This window comes from Hippocampus zosterae, chromosome 13 (assembly GCF_025434085.1).
Source record: "Hippocampus zosterae strain Florida chromosome 13, ASM2543408v3, whole genome shotgun sequence".
NCBI classification, from domain to species: Eukaryota; Metazoa; Chordata; class Actinopteri; order Syngnathiformes; family Syngnathidae; genus Hippocampus; species Hippocampus zosterae.
In genome coordinates, this window is record NC_067463.1 from 17,608,822 (window position 1) to 17,628,761 (window position 19,940).

The 19,940-nt window shown below is 42.8% G+C and overlaps 2 protein-coding genes across 4 annotated transcripts; both read left to right on the plus strand.

The window, feature by feature from the left end:
* Positions 1-299: 299 nt before the first annotated feature.
* si:ch73-100l22.3 (uncharacterized) lies at positions 300-12,608 on the plus strand. Of its 3 annotated transcripts, none has more exons than XM_052083226.1 (10): positions 300-960; positions 2,765-2,890; positions 3,698-5,969; positions 7,363-7,472; positions 8,774-8,875; positions 9,253-9,369; positions 10,585-10,683; positions 10,838-10,954; positions 11,549-11,631; positions 12,123-12,275. In XM_052083226.1, the coding sequence occupies exons 1-10, from the start codon at positions 778-780 to the stop codon at positions 12,145-12,147; spliced, it is 3,234 nt and encodes a 1,077-aa protein (XP_051939186.1). In that variant the 5' UTR covers positions 300-777; the 3' UTR covers positions 12,148-12,275. The 3 variants fall into 3 exon arrangements, with proteins under 3 accessions (XP_051939186.1, XP_051939187.1, XP_051939185.1); XM_052083225.1 differs by having other exon boundaries at positions 302-960; positions 12,173-12,608; XM_052083227.1 differs by lacking the exons at positions 11,549-11,631; positions 12,123-12,275 and having other exon boundaries at positions 10,585-10,720; positions 10,838-10,957.
* A 1,333-nt stretch (positions 12,609-13,941) lies between these two features.
* On the plus strand, positions 13,942-19,218 carry sirt7 (sirtuin 7). The gene is made up of 10 exons (XM_052083346.1): positions 13,942-14,124; positions 14,214-14,351; positions 14,809-14,913; positions 14,999-15,069; positions 15,163-15,235; positions 15,312-15,410; positions 15,829-16,065; positions 16,898-16,978; positions 17,106-17,212; positions 18,230-19,218. The coding sequence occupies exons 1-10, from the start codon at positions 14,020-14,022 to the stop codon at positions 18,435-18,437; spliced, it is 1,224 nt and encodes a 407-aa protein (XP_051939306.1). The 5' UTR covers positions 13,942-14,019; the 3' UTR covers positions 18,438-19,218.
* Positions 19,219-19,940: the final 722 nt, after the last annotated feature.

The following is a 19,940-nucleotide window of genomic DNA, read 5'->3' on the forward strand; positions in this document are numbered from 1 at the left end:
GATTGAGTTGTAGCCGACAGTAGCTGTTGATTGAAAGTGAATGATGTTACCGTTCACGGTAAGAAAGCAGTAGATCAGTGAGTGTAATCCTCGAACACATGAAGTAGAATATTGTGAAAGATAAAATTGCAACCCTGAGAGTAGTTTAAATCAAAATTGAAAAACATGATACACGGCACCACGCTCACAGTGATGTATTTATTGATTATTGGCTTGAAACACGAACTGCATTTCCCCATTTAAAATTAGCTAAAAATGCACCCATTGCCTGTAGGGGGCAATGACGTGCTGAGATGAGAAGCACTCTTCTTCGCGCCCTCCGATCTGGAGCTTGTGAAAATAGAGACTTAAATGACTTTGTCAATGTTGATACCTGAATCAATTTGTTACGTGATAACGAGGCCTTAACGAGTTAAAGCCATATATGAATTCGTTTACTGTCCATGTCATGTTTGTGTCTATTCTAGTTGCTTGGCATAATAAATCCGTGAGCAGGCCGGGATCCACCCCTGGTCTTGGTGCTCTCCAAACTGTGACCGGTAGTTTCTCCGGGAAGAGAGGCGGGTAAAACGTAAACACTATCCGAGCAGAGATCGCGTTAAACCCGATTGAGTTCGGTATGTTGGTTTATCCTTGAGTTTCACCACCGTTGTAGTGTAGCTTTGATAGACCAACGTGTCTCTCTTAGACTATTCGAAAAAGTAACGCGCTACTTGACTATCAAGCTGACTGGTTAGCTGGCTAGCGAGCTAGTGTTCTCGCATCATAGCGACCGTTATGAAAGACAAGATAGCTACGGACCCTAATGTGATTTACAACCAACTTCAGGAAAATCAAATGGAGGACTACGACACATTTGTGCAGAATCGTCTAGCACAGATGCGGAACAAAGAGGAGGAACACCAAAAGTCTGCGTCTTCTGCCATTCGCTTCTACGGAGCGCCCATCCTGCCCCCCGTGGTATGAGCATAATTTTTTTCCACCTTCCCAACTCTCATTCTATTCGAAGTAAACTTGATGCTGTTGCTTTTTCAGTACAATGACACTTGGCCTTGGGGAGAAACTTTCAAGATATTTTCCTTGGGACTTGATTCTTAGCGCTCACTTGTAACTTGTAACTTTTTTTTCATGGAACAGATACACTACTCACCCTAACGTAGTCGGCGTTTGGGTGAAATTTTAGGATGAGCACTACAGTATAAGCATTACAAAATAACACATTTTGACCATCTATATAAATCAGCATGTATTGTATTATATTGTATGCCAGCATTTTTTATTGCATTTGTCAAACTGTCCAATGTTTCTGTACTTTGTGCACAATTTTCTGTTCTCTAATAGGGACCTGTAAGTCAAATGTTGGCTCCATAAATGGACCGATACATTTGCTGCCTCAATTGCGATTATTATCTCAACAGGCCTCTTCTGGATGTTCACATTTTTGACATCATTAGACCCCAAGTCGACACCAAATAATTGATCATCAGTACCTTCCCTCTGCAGAGAGACAATGGCACCTGAATTTAGTGTCAAAGAGTGTCATTGCAGTTTGCAGCAGATAAAGAAAGACCGAAACAGTGACAGAAAGCCATAGAAGTGGTCAAGTCAAGCCAAGTTTATTTATATACAGCAGGCTTTCATCCCAAGGCTCAAAGGTTTTAACAAGCCCGGAGTTTCAACATTTTCCTAATGTTCTTGTGCTTCTTTAGACCAAAATAAAGGAAAGCCATAATATTTTGGTTATTTATAGCAGAGTATGGTATAATTTTTTTGCAGAGTATGGTATAATTTTAATGGTCCGGCCCATTTGACATCTATCAAGGCCGGGTGGCCCACAATGTGAAATGAGATTGACAGCCTTGCTCTTGAACCTGTAGACTTTTTTTGTCTCTTGGAATCACCAAAAGCTCGTGTTGCGACAAAAGTTCTGGGACAGAAAATATGGTACTACTACATCGTCAAGATAAGAAGGTGCTAAGGCTTGTAAATTGTGTTCATATTGTATTTAATTGAAAGATGTTTGTTGTTGTTTTTTTTTCTCTTCTTCTTTCTACATACATTCTTGCTGCTGGAGGCTGTAAATTTCCCCATTGTGGGACAAATAAAGGATATCTTATCTTTATCTTAATATTTTATGAACAAAATCTGAAACTTGCATCTGATGTGGGCTGTGAGCCAATGCCAGTGTGCCACTATCAGGGTACAGTAAACACATTTTCTTCTCACTATCAGGAGTCTTTCTGCAGCATTTTGTATTAACTGCAGGCTTTTGACACAAGACGAGGGAAAACTGGAAAGCAACACGAGACGTTAGTCAAGGCAAGACGTAACAAATGCATGAACTATGGTCTCTGCATCACTCGGGGATAGAATGGGATTTAGCTTAGTGATATTGTGAAGATGGAAATAAAACACACTTCTGGTAATATTCCTGTGCATTGTGTGGTCCTTGGAAAACATCACAATGGCAAGTTGTGCAAATAGTACTGAAGCACTGATCATTTGGACATATGCATGCAAAGGTTTAGAGGAGGTTAAATGAATTTCACCTGTCAATGTGAAAGAGCATTTTGAGCACCTTAAACATTCAACCCTAACAGGGTATCACTAACTGTTTATGGGTAGTGCTCATGTATAATGGAGTCCATCTTTGGGTACTTAAGTGAGTTGTTTACAACACCAACTAATTCCTATAACTCAAACCAGTGCTTTACTTATGATAAATGTTATCATTTGTGGCTCATGACTGCTTTTCTTTTGACAGCTCACAGATACTCAAATAGCGGAAATGCAGCAGCACAAAGAAGTGGCGCAAAGAAATGCTGTCAGTCGAAGGATGAATGGCAATGAAAGACTGGCATATGTGCAAACAATTCTACATAGTGTTCAGGTACTTGAGATTTGGCATATCCTCCTTCTCATCACGATGTATGCCAGTACGGTATATATTGTGGAGCAGACGCGGACTGAAAGATTTTAGGAAACGATTGAATGGTGACTTTTTTTTCTCTGACAGTTATTGTGACCTTAATTCAAGTTTTCTTCAAATCAAGCTTGAGTGCAATATTCAATATATACACTAATAATTATAAACCTGAGAGAAAATTACATCATACCATCACAACCGCAAAGGCTTTCACTCAAATAATTCATAGACACTGAAGAAGCTGTGTGAGCGGGGCAGTCCTTTTTCAGAGGTTTGAAATAATGTTGGGAATGGAAAAATTTCTTTGGCACTGCTCCATGCTGTCACGACACTGGCAAACCTCAGCAATAGGTGCCCTTATAAGCTTTACTCTTGAACTTCAGTCTTCGCATGCGGTCAGTTTTGTTTTCAGATTTCGTCACCCATGCCTTCCACTAAGGTACGCAAATGACTGATGTGAAAATTTAGTATGAGGGCAGACTCGGACAATCTCATTAGTTCACGGTGTCGTTTTCTATAATTCCACCGGTCCGACGTTTTGAGACTTATCGGTAAATACATTGGCGGCATGAAGCTTGTCTGCAACAGTTAATTAATTCAACCTCATCACATTTAAAGCCGCAGGGTTTCAAGCGTGGGAAACAAAGTAGCGGCTCATAGTCCGGAAAGTACGCTAATTAAAATTGCGTTGCCTTAGATCACAATTGCGATCCCAAAACGCTGGTACGTTCTCTTTGCTTATGATATTTGGGTTGTTTTTCTCAATTACAGATGCGGCATTCACCAACATTGGAGGACTTGCTTCAGGAATTGAATGTCACCCCAAAATCTTTGGATTCCTCAAACTCCAGTGAATCGAGTCATCAAAGTGTAAATACTGTGGCAGAAATGAATAGTCCACACATTGGTCCTTTGCCATCAACAACAAATAGTGCCTTTTCCTCTTCTCGTGTGATTCTTAAACCAAATCACAAGGGAGGGTGCCTTGTTGAGCGTTGTCGAAACCAACAAGACTCTGAGTCGAAATCAAGCTCCTATAATAGTGCTAGTGACTGCTCTGTATCCGTGGGTTGTTTGGCTCGTGCGATTATGGAAAACACCAGTGGTCTTTCAGAAAGCCTTGACAGAAGGAATGATGGTCACGGCCCACAGGGAACTAATAATACAACTGACGTTTTCCTTCACAAGACCTCAAAGAGAATTGCCAGTATGCAAGATATTATTAGCTACCCTCCTATAGATGGAGAGGAATTGGAGCGAAGTGGACAAGAGTCATCCTTTTGTCATGATTTTATAACGCGGAATGAGGATTCAATCAGAAGCGACCATTTCCCTGAAGAGGAAAATGAAACTAGTCAAATGGAAAGTACCAAGTGTCAACATAAGCCTCCCTCTTCTGCTGTACTCAACATGAAGGAAGGCCAAAAAATGAAGCACGTGGTGGTCCCTGTCCCCTCTTTGGACGGGTGCAGCACTTCAGACATTGCTGAGTTACCTCAAACACCAAGCATTGATTGTTCATGTACTGATCAGCTTACTCAGAGCAACCCAGCAAACGAAGAAACGATGGACACGCAGGTACCCCAAGCACAATCGCAGCCTCCTAATCGGCCGAGCCTCCAGGACTTGCTGAGGAAATCTCAGGAGTACCGCTGGCAGCAACGCATGCTTAGGAACCAAGCCAAAAATGCGAGAATGCAGGAGAAAGCACAAGAACAACCAAGAGTGGAGGAGAAGAGCCTCTCTGATAAGGAGAACAATGAGTTTCACTCTAAAAGTACAGAAGGGAGAAAAACTAAAGAGAAGAGGTTTGTCAAAACAATCAATACCATCTGCAAAAAATACAGCGAGAAGAATCCAGTGTTTTTGGATGAGTTGATCAGCAAAAAGGCAAACCGTGATCCTGAAAGAGCACCTGAACAAATCAGCCTTCCTCACCCTCAGTCCCTGTTGCAATCCCAAACACAAAAAGTCAATCACATGACAAGTGTGCAAGCATCCATCGACCCAGTTACTTCCCTCGAAGGGCACGGAACCCATCACTCCATCCCTGTGCCTCATTTCTGCCCGAGCCCTGTTTACAATAAGGGTTCCAGTAGTTTACCAAATGAAGAGGATAACTTCAGAGGGAGCGTTTCAATCAGCTCAAGCTATAAAGAAAGCTACGAGGCTGATGAACGTAACCCGGGACTGCAAAGCGATGGACCGAGCGTCATAGTCCAGAGTTCACAGCACATAAACCAGCTTGAGTCCGGCCTGTCCGTCTTAAAAGAACTCATCTCTGATCTGGGGTCATCCCTCATGGAAATTGAAGGGAAATGTGAGGATAGGCCTGATGAGGACGATGTTGGAAAGCCAGACCAAAGGAACAATGCGGATCCAGATAGACAATCCCTTGAATCGTGGAGAAGCGTGCTGGAATACACAGATGAGCAAAACAACAGCAACAAAGACGATGCTCCGTCAATCTTACAGGATGAAGAAAAAGAGGTTGTTGATTTAGAAGAGTTCAGCGTGGTCAACACCTTTACGCTTCAGGGCAGAATCAATGAAGACGCTGTCAACATGAGTTCTCCACAGCTGGAGGGAAGCGGAACGCAACAGCCACCAGCTAAATGTGCTCTCTCCGTAGCCAAGTGGATGCCAATTCCTGATGTTTTCAGAAATGTTCCATCAGAACCCACAGCTCCTCATGACGTTTCTGTCCTGGCGTGCAGCAAGTCACATCCGACAGAAAGAAAACCGGAATTGGCCGAGGACGGTTGTAGCTTCACTAGTAGGCTCTCTGTCGACCGCCAATCATTCGATGTGGATACACCGTCTGAGGTGTGGGTCCTCGAGTGTTCGGGATCTGACCAGGACTCAAGAGACCGCTTGATTCAAGCGAAGGGACTGACCCCCGTGAGTGTGGCCGCTATTGAGGGCACATCATCCAAGGTCAAACGGAGACTGCTTATGCATGCGACAGACAACCTGGACATGACTGCAACACCCAGCAGTGAGGACTTGTCAGAGGTCAAACACAGCTACGGTTCTTCCAGCGGTAAGACCCACATGTCAAATGCATTCATTCATTTCATTCATCCTCCGAGCCGCTTGATCCTCACTAGGGTCGCGGGGGGTGCTGGAGCCTATCCCAGCTGTCTTCGGGCAGTAGGCGGGGGACACCCTGAATCGGTTGCCAGCCAATCGCAGGGCACACAGAAACGAACAACCATTCGCACTCACACCTAGGGACAATTTAGAGTGTTCAATCAGCCTGCCACGCATGTTTTTGGAATGTGGGAGGAAACCGGAGCACCCGGAGAAAACCCACGCAGGCCCGGGGAGAACATGCAAACTCCACACAGGGAGGCCGGAGCTGGAATCGAACCCGGTACCTCTGCACTGTGAAGCCGACGTGCTAACCACTGGACTACACCGGGCCGCCCTATGTCAAATGCAGTGCTTCATATATTGTATCACGTTTTAAATATACAGTTTAGTGAGCGATCTCAGTAAGGCACCGTGTGTGTGACAATGTTGCGGCATAAATCTGAATACATCTCTAAGAGCCTGATATGTACTAAAACAGACCAAATAGCAGGCGCTAAATTGCATGGTTACTTGAACAAATTGCATGCACTACAGGTGTGCATGTTGCATGTGCTCTGCTAAGATTGCAATCTTTGACTATGATCCCAAACGGTGGGTGCTAGATTTTTGTGTTCACTCACAATAAATGATTGCAAGAATCAGAATTTGAGAAGGCACCACATGCACAAAATGACGGTTTAAGTGATGGAATGTGAAGTTTATTCTATCTGTATATGCCTTGAGATAACACTGTTGTTATTTGGGCAGACTAATTCTTCAGCCGGACGATTTTAGCCCCTCCGTCTCCATGTTGTTTATTTGGTTTCCGGATTCTCACAGCATCGCTGGCAACGAATGGCTCGCTGATTCTGGTGGGCCCCCCCCAAACGAGACACACGGCGCGACACGATATTTTCGACTTGTTTGAACGTGGCAGAATAGAGCTAAATCTAGCAAATGGACATACGGTACAGCTAGAATAAACAATTTAACATACAATACTTCACAAAAATAATGCACCTTATGACACAAAGCGTCTTATGTATGATTTTAAGAGACTACTTCATTGATATTGGTAAAGCACCATTTTTTTCATGTACACTAATCCCACCAATTATTAACAGCAAAGGTTTGACATTCACTGGGCCAGCATGAAAAATAAATCGGCAATAACAAACATTAGAGAATTGAATGTGCATGTGTTTGCTGTTCATTGAAAAGCAGTGATTTGAATCGCAAATAACTGAGTCAAAATTGTAAGATCATATGGCAACCCAGTCAGCTGATATAGTCTCAAGTGCGATGGATGTTGTACTAACAAGATTTTCTTTTCCTTCCCTTTATCACTTTTGCGCGTCCAGTGACTTCACCGGGGAGTGACCATTTTGCGGAGGAACTAAAACAGGTCCACGTTGCTCAGGTCAGAGCCCTGCAAGAAGAGCACAGGAGGCAGCAGGAGGAATTGTGTCAGGTGAGACTTAATTGATGATGTAAAAGATTGTTTTCAGTGTGATAAGACATCGCAGAAGTTCTATCGCTTCATCCATGCTGGTTAAGAATGTGTGTCTGTCAAGTTGTATGAGCCAAACGTGAGACAGTGCAGGAATAAAAGAATGTTGTTTCTCCATGTATGAACTACATCCAGTCCATATTTTTTACGGTCCAGATGAGAAGTCACACTTAACTCACCCCTCCCACTTCTTGCATGATGTTGCATCACTTTCTGCAGGTCTAATAGTAATCCCTGTTGAACAACCATAAGAAACATGAGCAAGGTTTGCTTCACTCGGAGTCACTGATAGAATACTGAAGAATCAGTGTGTGGTCCCATATTTTCAAGATTAGATTAGTTCAAAAGAATTTCAATCGGAATGTCAGAGTGACCTGGGCGGAGCTCTCATTTGAAACATTTGCATGCTTCCATATGTGCCCTGTGACACACACTCAAAATGAGGTCGCATGACCTGATTGAGTGTTTTCCGAAGAGCCGAGTCATGGGCAGACTACAGAAATCTGCTCGTTACGAGAGACTTTCAGACTCTCCATTTCCCACAGAAAAAAAAAAAACAACCTCAGGGTTTTCAACATAAATGTTTCATCACATCCCTAAGAGCTGAAATTGTATGGACGTCTGCGTGTGTGTGTGTGTGGGGGGGGGCACTTCAAGGGCGCCGGCTGTTCTTTGCCATCCACTTCCTCTACCTCCGGTTTGTATCTGTCCATGTTTTGAGTTCAGTGTTCTTTAATTGATATATCATGAACTACAGCCGTGATATGAGAATGCTCCTTTTTGCTTCCCGTCTGTCCACCTTGTCATTTGTGTTGAAATGGGAGCTCAAGGTGGCCGGAGCCTTTGCTTAGAGGGAGGAGACGAGTGAAGAAATTGATAGAGAAAAGGATCATTTGTTTAATTCATGAGTGTCCGTGGTTAAGTGCCAGATCGTCGTGTCGTGTGCCACTGCTAATGGTCTCCCTTTTTTTTTTTTTGTCTCTCACCCCTCTCTTTGTTTTGTCTCCTGCCTCCTCTGCTGTCTCTTTTGCTCTCTGGCTGAATTATTTCTGCCATCTCTCCTGTCTTGTTATCCACGTTGTCCCTCTCGTATGCCTTCTCTCTCTCTCCACCCTCAATTAATTCCTTCCTCCTGCCTCATTGTCCCTCCTTTCCAATTCAATATTTGCCAACCTTGTCTGCTTCCCCAAATACATGCTGGTGTTCATACATGCGTGCATACACACATGCTTTGCTCACATCTGCACGACTTTCCTTCTTAGGCACTTGCAATGCGCTATTGCCTGCTCCAGGGCTCGTCCTTCCTGTGGTCTCTGTCAGGCTCCCGTCTTGGGGACACAGTGACATTCTCAAAGATCTCTCAGGTATTATCCTTTTGCGTTAATATGAAACATTCTGCTGTTTATCTGTGTATCTATTCATCTCTTGTTGTACTACCTTTTCAAGTGACAAAAATGGTACGTTCCACTAACCCTGGTTTTCTAGCAGTTTTCTCGTGTCTTTAAAAAACATTAGCCTCTAAGGCTGAGCAATCAACAAGTGAGTGACAACAACCTATCAGTTGTTTGTGATTCTGGATTAAAGCAGCGCACGTGCATGGATGCACTAAACAGATGCCAACCAAAGACCTTGAGAGTCTGGAAAATTAATTGGTTGTCACTGATGGAATTAGCATTCTCCTCTCTCTTCCCTTCCTGTTTTCATTATTCACCCTGCTCATCACCCGTTCCCTCTTCATTAGCCCCCAAGCTCTCACCTTGAGCACTGCCGCCCCCTGCTGTTAGCTGCTGTCAAAGGCTATCTGACGCGACGGCTGCTCAGGACTGAGAGAGTGGCGCAGCTGGTGCGCACTATTGGGGTGAGTGAAGCCTGCCTTTCTCACATCTGCTCTCGCCGAACAACGGCGCTTTGGTATCTAGAAATGCCATTTTCACTTCTGCTGTAGTTGTCGAAAGCGTCTTTCGCATATATTGATTTTTGACATCTGATTTTTATAAACTGAGTGACATGACGACATTGCTGAGTGTCTACTTACTGCTCCGGTGTGCGGTGTACTAGATACGTCCAACACAGGACAGCACACGCATCACAATATGACCACCGACAGTCATATGTGTTTGTGTACCATTGTGTCGCATGGCATCCGGAATGCCACCATTAATAACGGGGGTTCACCGTAGTAGAAGACAAAATATAAGAAGCTAAGATAAATATTAGGTTATGTGGTAAGTACATTATTAAGATATCCTTTATTTGTCCCGCAATGGGGAAATTACAATCAGAATTCAGAAAGGAAAACACTGGGTAGGGAGAGGGGGGGGGGGGAACCACGCTCGAACTATCCTCTTCCGAGGATAATTTAAGTCCAGGATAAAAAAAGACCCTAGCACATAAAAAAGCATATGACAGTTGCAACAAGTCACAAGACATAACATGTAATAAGAGGGAGGAAGAATGGGAGGGGGGTAACCGTGACGTGGCCGAAATGACCAGCTGCACGGTCACCGTTGCGCTCCGCATATCGAACCACATGGGGGAAAAAGAATCGGAGCGATGAAGACGTGATAACAAGGATGTGTATGCGCGTGTGGTTGTCCATTATGATAATAAACCCTTCTCCTTATAATTTTTATTGTGTCAAATGACTTGGGAGATGTGCAATTAAAACGCCACACCCAGTTGCTCCTCTATTTGTGTTGGCTATCAGTGCTTCATGTCAGTTTCTAATTGTCCATTGCTCCATTTCAAATCTCATTCACGGAGTCCTTGGATTGCCTGAAAGTGTGCTGATGCTCCCCACCCCCCATGCCCCTAACACACACACACACACACACACGCACACACAAAATGTGCATCGAACTGATGTAATCTTATAATCAGGCAGGCCCTTGCTGACTGTGATTGGACGTAACGAAAAAGGCTCAAATTGGGCCCGATTATTTGTATGCGTGTACTCTGCTCAAGACTAAACGGCGCCCGCAGCAAATGAGGCATTTAATTGAATTCCTTCATTCTTAATGCTCTAATTTAAATATTTATTTTCTTTTGTGATTGCATGTGTTTTTTCTTTCAGGACACACAACAGTTCCTGCAGGCTTTCCAGCCACCTCTTCACAGAGGGGATATCTGTAGCAAACAGGATCGTTTATTGCAGCAGAGAGTCTCTCTGCAGGTATTAAGTCAGCCACATGTTGTACCCATCTGTTGAGGTGCCTTCCTGCCAGTGCACAGTTGTCCTTTAAATGGCAAATTACCCAGAACAGAGAGTGAGATTTCACAGGTTTACTCAAACAACCGTCCGCTGTGTGATTGTTTCCCTCCTGCAGCTGCGAGCGGCGCGTTACGAAATGTACGATATCTTCTTCTGCCTGTCAGTGGCGGAAAGGATGCATCTGATTAGTTTGGACAGAGAGCTGGCCAGGGAGAGAGTGCTCAGACGACAGGTAACTGACAGCTTTCAAGCCATGTGGGAATCACGCTGGGAAAGTCACTTTACGAACTACCAAAGTGGTACCCTGACTTATTGTATGAGGGCCCCAATTTACCGGTAAAAGGCTTTTAAATTGTGAGCCGTTACTTGGCCAAATTTTATTTACTTATGTTTTGCTTTATTTAATTTATTTAGCTATTTTTTTGCTTTCTGTTGTAAAACAACATTTGAGAAAAAGATAGCTTCAAATGCATCTCCTCGATTGAATTGGGGTGGGGGGAAAAAAAGAGCCTTTAACAAACCTACTCTAAAATGTATTTACAACTTTTTGGGGACAGAGTGAATTAACTAAATAAACAAGGCAAGGTACAACTGTACATTCATTTGGAATTATGAGGATTTGCATTATTTGATCCATTTCTATCAAAAGCAAAACATTGGCTTGTCTGCATCATTATAATATGAAAAACAGATGAATGTTATTTGTAAGCACAGCTTTTGATTACAGGCAGCAAAAGATTCAAATGTTAGTTGTATGCGAATTTCTGTGCTGCGTCTGAGGGAAATCACAGCAAGACAATAACAACGTGTGTTTTTGTTTGTTCAGATGGGGCACACAAGCTGTCCAAAAGGCAGGAGTTCTCTGTCTGCCGCAACACAGAAGTCACTCCTGAGAAAAAGAGGCATCTTGTGAGTTTTCCGTTGTGGACATTTGAGTCGGAACTAGCTCATTTCATGAGGCCACCAAGCCCAGCATACAAAATTAATGTCCAGATGGAATACTCAACTACACTCGACCACATTTAAAAAAATATTTCAATAACACTATATTTTACCTTGTAACACTAACGAGTCACATGACCAAGGATCATCAGTGTTGTCCCATGAAAAAAAACTTTTCAAGTTACGCACAAAAAAAAGTGTACTACATCTTTCATTATGTGAACCACAAATCTGTTTGGGGGCAGAACAGATTAATTGCATTTTCTTTCATGTCATTGGGACAATTTAGCTCAATTTACGAACATTTTGAGTTACAAATGGGGTCATAGAATCTATTAAGTTTGTAAGTTGAGGTACCACTGCATAATAATAATAAAATATTTACAAATATATGAACTTTGAGATACTGCATGTGTTCAATTTATTCTTTAATTTAAATAAAACATTTTGTATCACAGACGGAACCTATTGTCAAGCAGCTGAACCATTGACGTCTTTTACCCACCAGGATCCAGAAGAAGGTGTCAGAAAGACGCAGGGGAGTTGTGACGACTGACGACAAGACAGGATTCATGAGCGAGCAGCCACTTGACACAAAGCGAGGGCGGTTGAGAACAAAGCCTGCAAAGAGCTCTCAGAGCTTCTTCTCCTGCAGACCCCGATGACACAAGCTCATTTGGCCCCACTAAGGACTTAAGTTTATATTTCCCAAATCTGGGCTCCCTTTGAACTACTGTTGTGTCTTCATTTCCGTAGAAATGATAAGATACTTTCACATCGACACACTAATTTACTGTACTTCAGTAAATCTGCTCAACTGTTGCCTTAATTTTCAGGCCTGGTTTACTTTCCATGTCTACCAAAAAAAGCCTCCAGAGTGAAGTTTGTGTTATTTATGTTTGTAAGTTTTTAGTGTGATAATAAAGGTTTTTACAACATGACAATTGCTATCCGTGCGTACTGTGAAGCAGACAGGGTGCCCTTAGTACCGATGCGAGATATTTCAAGGTTGTTACTTAATTTGCACAGTAAACTAGTTGGCTCAGCTGGGATAGGCTCTGGCATGCTCATGACCCGACTGAGAATAAAGCGGTTCAAATCATGGATGCATTTAGTACCATTGCCTTTAAAATGGTATGACTTGGGTCAAACACTGACAAGCTTCTCACAATCATGGGCAGGAATTTTGGCCCATTGCTCCCGACAGAACTGGTGTAACTGAGCCAAGTTCATTAGCCGTCTTTCTCAGACATGCCTTTTCAGATTTGCCCACCCTGTACATTTTCAATAGGAATGGTGTTAGGACTTTGGGATGGCCATTTGGAAAATCATTCGCGCCCAAACTTAAACTTCCCGGAGGATGTTTTGAGATGTTGCTTCAGTATTTCCATAAAATTTTCTTTGCTCATCATGCCTATGCCATGTGCCTGTCCCACTTACAGAAAAATAACCCCACAAGATGATGCTGACACCGCAATATTTCACAGTTGGGATGGTATTCTCAGGCTTGCGAGCTTCTCTATTTTCCTTCTATCTGTTTTTTTTTGGGGGGGGGGGGGGTCATTTCTTCCTGGCAGAGTGGCTTTTCAGCCCATGTTGGTACAATACTCGTTTCACTCTTACCAGCTTCAGCCAACGTTTTCACGAGGACTTTTCCTTTTGTTCTTAGGTTGACGTACACATTTTGGACCAAAGTATGTTCATCTCTGAGATACAGAATGATTCTCCTTCCTGAGGGTTACGATGGCGGGCCATAGTGTTCATTCTTGCGTGTAACGGTTTGAACAGATAACCACCTTCAGGCATCTAAAAATTGCGCCAAAGAATGAACCAGACTTGTGCAAGACACAGTTCTTGGCTGATTTGACTTTCCCATGATTTTACACAAAGATGCGGTATGTTTCAGGTGTGCCTTCAATTACATTACCTGATTAACTCGAATATTGTCTGTAAATGTCAGAAGGCCCCAAAAACATGACATCGTCATCTGTTTTTCCTAACTTGTTTGAAGACAGTCATTTTACTGTATGTAAATTTGAGACTTTGAAGTAAGTAATAAAAAAAAAAGCCAAAAGCCTTTTTTTCACAAGTGTCTGTTCTTTGGTGGAGTATTTTAACCATATCTCGCAATGATGACTTGATTGCTGCAGTTAGTATAAGAATGTGTACACCCCGGAAAATGGAAGACTGATTAAACAATAGCTTCCAGGATTTACAAGTTACAAAGCGGCGGGCGCACTCCGAGCCACAGGAGGGCGCCACTCGCTTTCATGTCAACATAGACGAACATCCGTCCGGCTGTAGTTAAAGGAGCCTTGTTTTGAAAACGGAGCCACTTAGCTGGTCAATCCCGTAATGGCAAACCAGACCGACCGCGCTGTTTCTTCCCGGGTGGAGAGAAAAGCTTTACAAAAGGCCAAGATATTGCAACGAGAAAACGAGAAGGAGATAATTAGTCTGGTACGCCAAAACAGAAAAACGACATGCAAATGAGTCTACGTTACTTCCGTTTTAGCTGACCGTGGTTGATCTTTTCTTTTAAACTTCAGGTTAGGCGCATCCTGAAAAAACCTGAGGCTGAGAGGTCGAAGGAGGACACTTCTGTGCTTGTGCTGCACAAAGACACGGTGGAGGAGCTGTGCAAGAGAAAGATCCGCAGAATTGAACTCAAGAGGAAGCAAGAGGAAGTAAGACCGGCTCATACAAGCTTTGTCCCAAAGCAAGACTATTCTGTGTTTTTCACGATTACGCATCCATTCATAATACACGTTAGTTTATTTGATTTGAAGACTCAGAATGTGATAGGCTCCAGCTCTCCCACGACCCTTACATTAACACGTACTTTCGAGAATTGGCGGTTGTGTCGAACCACAAGGGACGGATGTTCAACCACAGACCTGGACCTTGCGGGGACCTGTACCTACCTTGATCTGATTTGTTTCTGGGTTAAAAGGGATTATAGACGTAAAATAGTTGAAAGGGAGTAACTTGCTGCTTGATGTGTAAACAGTTATTTTGGAGAGGATAGAGACATGACTCACTTTCTTCTCGTATCGTCAAATACCGCACCTTCACAGGTGGTTGTGTAATCTTTATTTTGTACAGCAATTTATGAACATATTTCAACGTTTTTATTTCTTACAGTTGTTTGATACTGCTGATGACCTGAAAAGTAAAGTATGGCGCCTGGCAGCGGCAGTCAAACAAGCAAAACACTTGGTGGTTTACACTGGAGCTGGAATAAGTACTGTAAGAAACTCGCATCATTGTTCTTTGACATTATATTTCAAGGTCTTCTGTCTGGCTAAATTATTATATATATTTTTTATGGTAGGCAGCATCCATCCCTGACTACCGAGGGCCCAACGGTGTTTGGACACAACTGCAGAAGGGCCGCGCCGTCAGGTTTCTTGCCTATTGTCATCTATAATGGGATTTTATTGTAGACTGTAAGGTTTCTGATGGGACCATTCCCCTTTTTTTCCTCTTTCCAAACAGCTCGTCTGACCTGAGCAAAGCAGAGCCGACACTCACACACATGTGCATTAAAATGCTTTATAAGGAAATGCTGGTAGGTTTAGCCCATGTGTAGCAACATGTAATGGTAAATATTTCGCGTGTGATTAAAAATGTGCGTGTTTTTAAAGGTGAAGCATGTGGTGTCTCAAAACTGTGATGGACTTCATCTACGTAGTGGTCTTCCCAGGCACGCCCTGTCTGAACTTCATGGAAACATGTTTATTGAGGTGATACACACACACACACACACACACACACACACACACACACACAAACAATCCAGCCAATAAGAATTCCCACCAGACTTTATTGATTGATTGATTGATTCTAATTTGGCTCCACTGTTTTTATCGACCTCCAGACTGTTGTGTGAACTACTTATGGGCACAGTATTGATTGGAAATGTAGTAGTCACTGGCGCTCCTCATTGAATTGCAACGAGAGCAATTTGCCATGCACACGTGTTAACGTTTTTGTACCCAACAGCCCCGCAGTCCTCACCCCCCCCCCCCCCCCCCCCCCCAAATTGGATGTGCTCGGGCAGCAAAACCGCCAGCACGCCTAAACCTCAGATCCCAGATTCACCCCCGGTGTGCTTTATTGCCTTTCTTTTCTGAACATGCTGCTTTTGCCTCCATCTTCCAGGTGTGTACTTGCTGTTCTCCAGTCAGGGAATACGTGCGTTTATTCGATGTGACGGAGCGAACATCCCTCCACCGGCATTCCACGGGCCGCAGGTGCTGCCACTGTGGCAGTGAACTCAGGGACACAATCGTGCACTTTGGGGAACGAGGAACCCTGGAGCAACCTCTCAACTGGAAGGGCGCTTTAGAGGCGGCTAAGATGGCTGACGTTATCCTTTGCTTGGGTTCCAGTTTGAAGGTAGTTCCTATCCATGACTTTGGTCCATTTTATGGGGGTGTTATGTTTCCAGTGTTTATAAGATTACTCAATCTCGACATGGGCATAATTCAGATCAATTTTGAATTGATGTTACAACATTATTATTTGTCATACATTCAATGTAAAATGCTACAATTGTGGGTAGTGGTAAAATGCTTCAACTGTTTACTAATGGCTTAATAGAAAAATAAAGCTCTCTCTTCCCTGAAACCAAAGTTTTCATGTAATTGGTTTGTTACCAAAATGTCAAATTTTCTTCTTTGGCTTAAGCAAAGCTGTAAAAGTTGTAATCATCTAAACAAACATTGTAAACAAACATTTTTCACGTACAATCCCAGGTTGTATTCTGGGATACATTGTGGTCCTCTCTTGGAATTGTATTTTTTTGTATTGCCTTAGGGTGGCCCGGTAGTCAAGTGGTTAGCATGTCGGCTTCACAGTGCAGAGGTACCGGGTTCGATTCCAGCTCCGGCCTCCCTGTGTGGAGTTTGCATGTTCTCCCCGGGCCTGCGTGGGTTTTCTCCGGGTGCTCCGGTTTCCTCCCACATTCCAAAAAACATGCGTGGCAGGCTGATTGAACACTCTAAATTGTCACTAGGTGTGAGTGTGAGCGTGGTTGGTTGTTCGTCTCTGTGTGCCCTGCGATTGGCTGGCAACCGATTCAGGGTGTCCCCTGCCTACTGCCCGGAGACAGCTGGGATAGGCTCCAGCACCCCCCGCGACCCTAGTGAGGATCAAGCGGTACGGAAGATGAATGAATGAATGAATGAATGTATTGCCTTCTCTATGTTAAAACAGTTTCTGTGCGCAGGTGCTGAAGAAATACGCATGTCTGTGGTGCATGAACAAACCAGCGAGCAAAAGGCCCAAATTGTACATCATTAACCTCCAGGTAAAGTACAGTAGTGTGAATGAAATGTACCGGTAATAAATTGTAATTGGTCTTGAGCTCAATAAATCGTGTTGCGCAAGTGTATTCATTAATTTGCAAGACTGCACTTGTGCTCTTTTTGTTTTAGTGGACACCAAAAGATGACTTGGCTGTCCTAAAAATCAATGCCAAGTGTGATGATGTCATGAGACTTCTTATGGAAGAGCTTCATCTCCAAATTCCTGTGTATGACAGGTATGTTGATACAAGTCAAATGCTTCTGTATTCTGTCGTCGGTGATGGTGAAGGTCGTGCTTTTGACCCCATGTTTTTTTTTCCCCTTGCATTAGAATAAAGTACAATTGCACATTCATTGTAGTAGATGTCAGTGATGCCCATTGAATTTTTATTTTTAAATTCAGGCAAATTGATGCACTTCAAATCTTTTCTTTGACGGACTTATAAACGATGTTAAGAGTTGCAAGTTCATGTTTTTCCTTTGTTTTCTTGTTATGTGGGGATATAATGTCATGCTGAGTTGTGGAGTCTAGTTGTAGAGTTTAGAAAGTGATACCATTTATAATCGCAGCAGATATTTGGATGGGGTGGGGTGTGGAAGGGGCAGAATATTTTCTTGTTCCAAGGGTGGGGGTGGCGTAACAAAAAATAATTGAGAAACACTGCAGTCAACCATCCTGCCGGTGTTGAGTAAGTCGACATTAATTCCGGTCCCTTTCTTGAGCGATTGGTCAGCCAGGCTCTATTTTTGATTCAGAGTGGAATAACTATTGATTTTAAAGCACTTTCGAAGCTAAGTTTGCATCTTTGCTTACGGGCGCTCTTTGAAAGCGGGCTTTCTGGCTGGCATAACAATGGCAGGTGGCAACAGAATGAATGGCATTAGCTGTTACTTGCGATGATTTTGCAAGCATGAGTGTGACGCTGGAATAACACAATTTTTACAGATTTCAAAATATCAAAAGGCCTTTCATAATTCAAATGTCCTTTTGAAATATCTTTAAAACTCAGTTTACATTGCGGGTTAACAGCCACCGCAGCAAAAAAATGCTGCACAGAAGACAATCATTAAAATAATATGCCAATCATCCTTCCAATCTGCTTAGCTTGACAACGATCGCGGACAACTGGGCAATAATACAATCATAAATAACTTATTTTGTGTGCTGTTATATCTACAATGTGTACATTAAGTCCAACAAGTCACACAGGCAAGGCACTGATGAAATTAACTATTTTGTTTTGTCTCTTCAGGGAAGAGGATCCCATCTTCAACCTTGCTGCACCTCTGCGGCCTGACGATGAGGACAGCCACACGCGTGCGGTCATTGCTCGCCACGCAGGTTCACCAAAGGAGTCGTCCTTTGGTGAACCTGGAGGGGCCGCAGAAGCCACGGCGGTGCAAGGTGGTTGGTTTGGAAGAGGCTATGGCAAAGGGAGGAAGAAGAAAAAAACAGCCTAAAGGTGAATGATGGACAAGAACATTGCAGCGTACCAGTGATGGATCAGCTGGATTCATCGTTCGGTGGACAAGTTGGGATTGAGGTGCTGATTATTTTCATTTTTTATTTTTTTTAAAAACTTTTTTCCTTCATTACTGATTTGTAATGTGTAAAGGACTATCATAGGATTTGATATTGAACGTTGTATCAGTGGCTTGATATATCACCAGTTATTTATTAATGAGAAAAAACTATTGGATAATGGCTTTGTGAGCACGGTTTATTTTTTGATCACCTTTGGATCAAAGGATGGGCTAACTATTGTGCGTCAAAAGCTATTTTCAACATGTTTACATTAAAAGGTTGCTGAGGTGTAAGGGTGCTCCCCTGGGATCTCTCGTGGCACTGGGTGTCATGTGGAACCGCAAACTCCTTGTTCAAAGTATTTTGAGGACTCTTCCCTGTGCCGCCATTAGGTGTGGCATAGTGTGGTATTGTATTATTGCACGTATACGTGGGTGTGTGTATGGTTGTTTGTACTTATAAATCGGCAGATTAATTTTCCACAACCACTCAACAAGTCTATGAGTAAGTCGGTGCAAAGTCAACTTTTACTTGAAATTGAACTTTAGAGTATTAGTATTGCATGAAACGGCAATTTCACTGAGCATCATTCATAGACATTCGCAGACATAGTGGTTCTTTGTGCTCGTTAAGACATGTTGCTTCCAAGTGGTAAATTACAGCAACAAGCTTTGGCAGCTAGACCGATGACAGTTTTTCGACAGATGTCTTGGGTAATTTTTTTTTTTTTAAATCTTGTAATGAATGTACCAAACTTCCATTTATTTACTTTCCATTTATGTACAGGATGGCAATTGATTTCCGGTTTACTGACTTCCTGACCTCACTGACCTGTTGTTGATCAGTGCTTTTACATTCTCTTTTTGATTTAAATCAAAGAAGTAGAGGTCCAAGACTTAACTCCTAAGTTTACAATTTTTATTTTGTGGTTTGTTGCCATTTACAGAATTGGGGTTGAAGTACATAACACCCATTCATTTGTCTCAGGATGCTGACATTGTGCACCATTTTGTGAGGTAACGGGGGGTGGGGGGGGGGGGGGCAAAGTAAAGCATATTGAGTGATGGGTCACCATTACTAACACTTGTGCCATCGTTACATGTGAAGATTATGTTCCTTATGCATTTTGCAGAAAAAATAGAAACATTCTCCGTGTGAATCAATAAACATGCTTTATTTTGACATTGTTTTGTCATGAGACTTTTCAAGAGTTTTCTTACTGCTAGATAAATTCACCATTCCCCAATAATGTCACATCTTAATCTTGGATAACGTTAATGATCGAGGACATTTTTAAGTGTTCAAAGACTCGTGTATTCATGATGCAATTTATCTCTCAGCACAGTTAATCCTAACACCCATCTGTCATTTTTTTTATAATGTTTGTCCTCTATTTAGCGTGGTGAGTGAGCTGCAGCTTGTCCTAGTTAAATGCGATT